This window comes from Cheilinus undulatus, linkage group 11 (assembly GCF_018320785.1).
Source record: "Cheilinus undulatus linkage group 11, ASM1832078v1, whole genome shotgun sequence".
NCBI lineage: Eukaryota > Metazoa > Chordata > Actinopteri > Labriformes > Labridae > Cheilinus > Cheilinus undulatus.
In genome coordinates this window covers 2,821,817-2,829,730 of record NC_054875.1, presented here as the reverse complement: position 1 = coordinate 2,829,730, position 7,914 = coordinate 2,821,817, and the positions used below count along the sequence as shown (strand labels likewise).

The following is a 7,914-nucleotide window of genomic DNA, read 5'->3' as shown; positions in this document are numbered from 1 at the left end:
TTGTAAACTTTGTTTGTTACACCTCAAACAGGATAATATTATTTCTCTGCCCTCTACTAGAGAGGGCAAAGTGAAAACTACATCAGATATTGAGCTAACTTTAGTAATAGATGATCCTGTTTGGTTAAAGGATTTTGGATACCACCTTCAGATAGTCAGAGCTTTAACATTTAGTTTGTAGGGTGCCTGAACTTCTTATTTCACCAACTAATCCCTCTAAAAATGTGGGAATTATATTGATGTTACTTCCAGAGACTCAGATGCCAACACTCCAGTTTGGTAAAGCTCTAATTCTGTATTAAGAATGGATGAGAAATGAACACTGAAAGAATCACTGAAGCATTCAGACAGTGAACAGCATGTTTAAAACACTGATGCTGAAGGCATATATTTAACTTTGCCACATTATTAGCACCACAAACAGAAAAACAGGCACTGTTACAGTAAAATATAATGTATAACTTTGATTTTATAATAACATTTAGTTACATGTTTGATAAACATGTCAGTAAAGCTGATTCTGAGTGCGAGCCCGCTCTGGGCCCAGGACACTATGATCGCTGCCTTCTCTAGTCTCAGGAATACATCTCAGTCATCTCACATGCACATTTGCACAAAGTAGTGTAGTAACTGTAACTGAAACGACTGTGGTGAAAGCCTCAGCTCACATGCACACATGCACTAATAGATCTTAACTGTAATCTAAAATACTGTGGTAAAATGCTGCATGTCATATGCGTTTGTGCACCAACTTACCTATCAGCATCCTAGTTAGTAATGTAATCTATGTGCTGTACTCAGATCATGAATATTATCATTATAACTCACAACTCACAACTCAGCATTGTTCTGTGATGAGGAAGCAGGAGTAAGTTTTCATTCAGTTCAATTTTGCTTCATTTGTGTAGCACATTTCAATTTACAGAAGATTAAGACGAACAGAAAAAGCAATCAGCAATTCAATTCACACACAGCTGTACAGTGCAGGTCATCTGTACTCCTTAGAGTACACACAAAATGCTAATATACTGTACTTCATCTAACAGTCAAAGGCATAATTCAATTCAATTCAACTTTATTTATATAGCACATTTCATACAAATATAGACTCAATGTGCTTTACACAAGATAAAAACAAAGAGTAAAAGCAATAAAAAACTTGAACAACACCCCCAACACACACACACACACACACACACCCCCCCCCCCACACACACACACCCACCCACACACACACCCCCATTAGAGAAAAGCAGTGTTTTCAGACCACTCTTAAAAGAACTTACAGTGTAGCGCCATAGAGATGTAAGAAAACGCAGTGTCTTCTTGTTCTTGTTGGGGTGTGTAATGGCGTAAGAAACAGCAAGAGAGCTGCAGCACTAAAAGGAAGTGATGCAATACACTCGCTGTACGTCAGCATGTCAGTCGTATCGGTGGATGGGGACCTGAATTTTGGAGTTTTATACCAAATCTATACATCTTTATGATGTTGTTATGCTTCCAGTTTTGACCCAGTGTATCCAAGAAGTCCTCTGATAGGTATGAATGAGAATTGGAGCAACAGGGAGGTCTGCAAATCCAGACAGACAGACAGACAGCTCTCCAATTATAGTAGTGAGGTATATAATTTAACCCCAGATGAGACCTGACATTTTTCTCTATTTGATTTATGAAATGATTCTTAGTCTGAAATGTTTGTAATGTGGTTTTTTCATGACTGTTACTGCCAGACTTTGTCATTGAATAAAGGTGAATTTAAAAAAAAATCTAAACTAGAAATGTGTTGTACAGTAAATTACAGTATCTCCTTTCTGAGATGTATGGCATCTCAGATAAACTGTCTGTCCAGTAGTGGCAGGCCACCGTGTGAAAAGATTAGCTAACTGCTTGGGAAATATGATAAAACTGTTATTAAACATAAATTCTAAACACAAATATATTTACAGTTGAAACCAGAAGTTTACATACACTATATAAAAAGGCACATAAACTTTTTTTTCTCACCGTCTATCATTAAATCAGATTAAACTTTTCCTGTTTTTGGTCAATTAGGATTACCAAAATTATTTCTATTTGCTAAATGCCAGAATAATGAGAGAGATAATTTTTTAGACATTTTTTTATTATTTTCTTGAGAGTCAGATGTTTACATACATTTCATTAGTATTTGGTAGCATTGCCTTTAAACTGTATGACTTGGATCAAATGTTTTGGATATGCTTTTACAAGCTTCTCACAATAGTTTGCAGGAATTTTGGCCCATTCCTCCTGGCAGAACTGGTGTAACTGAGCCAAGTTTGTAGGCCGCCTTGCTCGCACATGCCTTTTCAGCTCTGCCCATAAATTTTCAATGGGATTGAGATCAGGGCTTTGTGATGGCCACTCCAACACATTGACTTTGTTATCCTTAAGCCACTTTGTAACCAGTTTGGCAGTATGCTTAGGGTCACTGTCCATTTGGAAAACCCATTTGCGCCCAAGCTTTAACTTCCTGGCTGATGTCTTGAGATGTTGCTTCAGTATTTCCACATAATGTTCTTTCCTCATGATGCCATCTATTTTGTGAAGTGCACCAGTCCCTCCTGCAGCAAAACAACCCCACAACATGATGCTGCCACCCCCATGTTTCACAGTTGGGATGGTGTTCTCAGGCTTGCAAGCTTCCCCCTTTTTCTCCAAATGTAACGATGGTCATTATGGCCAAAAAGTTCAATTTTAGTTTGGTCAGACCACAGAACAAGTCTCCAAAAATTAAGGTCTTTGTCCCTGTGTGCATTTGCAAACTGTAATCTGGCTTTTTATGTTTCTTTTGGAGTAATGTCTTCTTGCTGGTAGAGTGGCCTTTCAGCCCATGTGGGTACAGGACTCGTTTGACTGTTGATAATGACACACTCTCACCAGCTTCAGCCAGCATCTTCACAAGGTCTTTTGCTTTTGTTCTTGGGTTGAGATGCACTTTTCGGACCAAAGCACGTTCATCTCTGGGACACAGAACCCGTCTCCTTCCTGAGCGGTATGATGGCTGGACATTCCCATGGTGTTTATACTTGCGTATAATTGTTTGAACAGATGAACGTGGCACCTTCAGGCATCTGGAAATTGCACCAAAGGATGAACCAGACTTGTGCAAGTCCACAACTCTCTTCCTGATATCTTGGCTGATTTCTTTTGATTTTCCCATGATGTTACACAAAGAAGCAGTGTGTTTCCGGTGTGCCTTAAAATACATCCACAGGTGTGCCTCTAATTAACTCAAATGTTGTCAACAAACCTATCAGAGGCTTCCAAAGACATGACATCATCTTCTGGGCTTTTCCAAATTGTTTAAAGGCATAGTAATCTTAGTGTATGTAAACATATGACTCTCAAGAAAATAATAAAAATTGTCTAAAAAAACTATTTTCTCATTATTCTGGCATTTAGCAAATAGAAATAATTTTAGTAATCCTAATTGACCAAAAACAGGAAAAGTTTAATCTGATTTAATGTCAGACGGTGAGAAAAAAAAGTTTGTGCCTTTTTATATAGTGTATGTAAACTTCTGGTTTCAACTGTATATGGCAAGGCATTGTTGAATACAGCTGGCTTAAAAAGCCAAATTTATCAAAAAGAGTCTGAGCTGAGCCAGATGATCCAGGTCCCCCTAAGAGCTGGAGTTCCCATCACTAATCTCATTCATATGTGCTGGTTAAGCTGCAGGCGGAGCTCCTCTCTACAAATATGGAAAAGAGTAAAATCATTCAGATTCTTTCATCACCCACAAAATCAACATTTAAACTCGACAACAGTAAAGAGGATAAAACATACCAAGCAGATAATCCGTCCCAGTCCTATGATAAAAAAGAAAACAGTAATGAGGGTTTAGGCTGGGTTGAAACATGATTCTGTTTTTATAGTCACAAAACAAATCTTACTTGTTAAAAAGTTCCAGATCTGTCTCCTGAAGACCAAGATTGCTAACCCAATAAAAATGCAGACTATCACTGCGACTATGGCTGGGTGTAGATGTCCGCACTGGGCATCTTCTGACTCTGTTCCTGGTTTCAGCAGCAGAGAGATGCCACATCTGTAATGACAGAGGGAGATTTAGTACAGAAACATCTGTATGATCTCATAATCTCAGCTGTATTCATGTCTGATGTATGTTTGACTCACTGCTTGTGTTTCTGGCAAGAAGACATGGTTCCGTTTGAAAACGTTCCAGCAGTGCAGTTGGAGCACTCGGTGTCAGTGTAGGAGGTTCCTGTAAATATAAAAATAATAAATGTACGTCTCCATCAGATTTGAAGACTAAACTTACACCTGTGTCAATCACATTTGATCGTCTTGCGTGAGGAAAGGAAAGCAAGTGTGAGGTGATAAGGCTGCTTGATTTTAATGTTACATTGGTCATTAACATGTTTTAGAAAACAAGTCAATTAAGAAAGAGAAAAAAGTCTAGAACCTTCAAATATTAAGCCTACTTTAATGTGCTTTCTCTGAAAGCTGTTTTTTTAATGCAAATATTTTATTTGACATAAGAGATGATTTTTAATTCAATATTTTTGTTATTATTAGGGCTAGGGCTAATGGTAGGTTTCTACATCACATAAGCTCCGCCTTCAAAGAAAAGATTTTTCAAAGCAGATGTCCGTTTGAGCTAATTAAAAGACGTAAAATGCAGATTTTTATCAGTTTGGTGCAGATGTCAGAAATAACAATCATGAGTCATGAACTGTGATATGGAACCAAGTCAAAGTGTTGGCCTGATAATTGTAACTGATTAGAACTGTGACACCTGTGAAGATACACAGCTCTAGTGAGTTCTACCTCTCTCATTCACAGAAGAGTTACAGATTTACTGATTTTTAAAGTACAATAGTCCAGCACTATCATTTATGATTCTTCCTTGTTGAAAACTAGACTTGATTTTTGTCAGTTTCCATTAACAAAAATCTATTTTTAGCTCATCATCGTCCCTTCCTCCATGATCATTTTTGTAATTGAGCCAACAAAACTGACAATATTTAGTATTCTGATTCCTAAACTGACCTTTCTGTGCGATGTATTGTCCTCGTTCACAGACTGCGTGTTTCCGTGCTTCGATGCAGCTTTGCTTGTCCAACTTTACGCAGTAAAATCCTTCGACCGGTTTACAAACCGTGTCTGACGTCCTGGTACACGGCTCCTTCATCGTCAGTCCAGAACCTGTCAAAACATACCGAAATGATAAATTAGCACTTTGACTGTCATCTGAAACCTTCCAGACATCTTTATGTTGTCTTAATATGGAAGAGGATCAGGACCACCTACGAAGGAGAACATAATTTTGGAGATTAGTTGAGATTAAAGTTGAAATGACAAGAAAAAGTCTGAACTTGCGATTACTAACAGTGGATCTTAGACACTCTGTGTTTATGTGCTCAAGAGAGAGAATCTCTGTTGTTAAATCCAATAATGAGGTATAGTTTCACAGATTCATCGATATAAAGTATAAGGCATTTTATAGAAACAGTCACGATTCTCTGTTATTGTCTTAAATACTCATAAATCAACAATAGGGGCATAACAGCACTCATGTCTCTAGAGACGCACAGGGGACAGACTCAACCTCAATGCATGATGGGAGAGCGGAGGGAGCCTGCAGGTAGAGGAGGAGGGGAGCCGGAGGGAGCAGGGAGAGAGGAGACATGCAGCACCCAGCCGGAGACAACACTACTGATATGCTGTTAGTGAATGAGCCGGCCATTTTCAAATTCAATAAAATATATTCAAATCAATAAGGCTTAAAAAGACCCTACTCTACTCTACCTGATCTGATTTTTAACAATCGTAGTCCAATGTTGACAAATATTTGCTTATGTGACTATTTCATATTTCTACTTGTATGTTTGCTGTCTGGAAGCTTTTCTGTTTTTTCTGATTAGTTGAATGTTAGAATAAATTTTTAAAAAATTAGAAAAAAACACAAGTTTCTTTTGAGGTTCATCTACCCCAGGATTTTAAAAAGTGCCTTTAAAAGTCCTAGACAGGGCTGGAAGAGAGGGGATGTAACACACCCACCTACTCCTTCCTACTGTCCCTTATCAGCCACAACATAATTCAGTCTTTGCTCTTAATAAATCTGATTATTGGTCTGAGTGTGAGAACCGTTAAAGGTAGACTTACCACGAGCTACCCAAGGAGAAACCATTTTCTGAGACGTCAAAATTTTAAAGATATAGTTTACCAAATGTGTAATGATTTAATCTCAAACCAAAATGCAAGTTAATGGATGATTAATCATGATTAATCACAGCTCATTTATGTGATTAACTTGATTATTTTTTTAATCAGTTACCAGCACTAGTCTGAATACTTATGTCAATGTGATATTTCAGTTTTTTATTTCTAATAAATCTGTTGCTGCTATAGAGCGGTGCAGGAATGAGTCCTAAAACCAGGAAGTGAGTTAGCATTTTAGCACTTCTGGTTCCCTCGAAAGTCTCCGGGATTTTTGAATGAGTTTTCAGTTAAATGCCTGAAATAAGGTCTGTGATGAACACAAGTTCAGGAGAGTTTAACGTTTTATCCTACAACATAAAAACATCTGAAACGTGCCCCACCTTTGAATTGTGTATCTTTTTATGTCTTGGTTGCTAAAAGACAGCTAACGAGGACTACAGCGATTGTCGGGAAGATTACACATCATCATCTGAAGCGCAGCAACTGAGCTGTTCACGTGTATCTGCTGGTGATGGCGTTAAACTCAGTCGACCGTGTTGTAGTTCAATAGCATGACGTTAGCTTTTTACTTTCGTCAGTTAGATTAATGAACCAGATATGATGCTTATATTATCAATTTATGAAGATTATCTTTATAAACAAAACGTGCAAGTTTCATAAACTTTTATTGGAAACAGAGCTTATTTTCAGCACTAATCCAAAAACCCATTGAAAAATCCCATAGGCTCGCCTTTTTACACAAAATGTCAAATAAATATTTTGTGCTAGAAAGTTTCGATTTGAACCCTACCTGATCATCAGTACTACTAAAAATCCTGATACATACATTGTCACCTGAAAAAGGTGGTCTGAGGGTTCAGTTACACTTTATTGTTATAAGAGAAGAGATATTCAGTACCTGCATCACAGTTAGCACAGGGGTAGCAAGAATTTAATCCATTATAACTGTCCATGAAGGTTCCTTCAGAGCAGGGTGAACAGCTGGTGCCGCTGGATTCTGTGCAGTCCCTGCTAACCCGAGTTCCTGTTCAAAATAATAATAATAATAATAAAAACATTTTACACATATGGAGAGCACAGCTAGGTGAAAATAAAGTTGACAAGGCCTCTTATGAGTGACTTCTAGCCACATAGTTGATTATGTGTCAAAGGTCCTCACATTCTGTTCTTCAGTAGAAGTACACATGCTTTCATGAAAATAAAACTCTGGTAAAAGTAGAAGCACTGATTCAACTCCTTCACTAAAGTAAAAGTAAAAGAGTACTGGCTCTGAATATTTACTTAAGTACAACAGTTAAAGATAAACATGAATTTTTATCATCATTGAGACACAACACTTCTTTAGAGTGCATATTTAACAGCTTTGGTACTCTCCATACTATTCTTGGTATATTTAATTTTAGCAGAAATGTAATCATTAAAAAAAAAACACTTTATTTAAAACAGATAAAGGAAAGAATGAAACCCTCTCTGTTAGCATCACTGATTGGAGAAAAAATATATCCCAATGACTCTTGAACATTCAGGTAGATCTTACCTGGCGGACACATGGGGCAGCATCCATCTCCTGTTTGATACTGATGTAGACCACATGTGAGGGTTCGGCCAATGAAGACAGTCATGAGGAGTATCTATGAAGAGCAGCAAAAAATATAAATCTGAGCAGTGCTGATTTTAATAGCTGTTTTTAATTTTAGTCTCAGTCTTTAG

General features: G+C 37.5%; 1 protein-coding gene and 1 long non-coding RNA gene across 2 annotated transcripts; both read right to left on the bottom strand.

The window, feature by feature from the left end:
- Positions 1 to 3,620: 3,620 nt before the first annotated feature.
- LOC121517094 lies at positions 3,621 to 3,935 on the bottom strand. Its single transcript, XR_005992533.1, has 3 exons — positions 3,915 to 3,935; positions 3,808 to 3,830; positions 3,621 to 3,712 (listed from the first exon to the last, which is right to left on the bottom strand). It is a non-coding gene; the product is annotated as an uncharacterized LOC121517094 (long non-coding RNA).
- Positions 3,936 to 3,975: 40 nt separating this feature from the next.
- On the bottom strand, positions 3,976 to 7,754 carry LOC121517072 (tumor necrosis factor receptor superfamily member 14-like; the record flags this gene model as incomplete). Its single annotated transcript, XM_041798585.1, has 4 exons — positions 7,742 to 7,754; positions 5,032 to 5,187; positions 4,156 to 4,243; positions 3,976 to 4,066 (listed from the first exon to the last, which is right to left on the bottom strand). Coding segments are annotated over exons 1-4 (348 nt in total), but the record flags the coding sequence as incomplete, so codon positions are not given.
- Between the last annotated feature and the right edge of the window lie 160 nt (positions 7,755 to 7,914).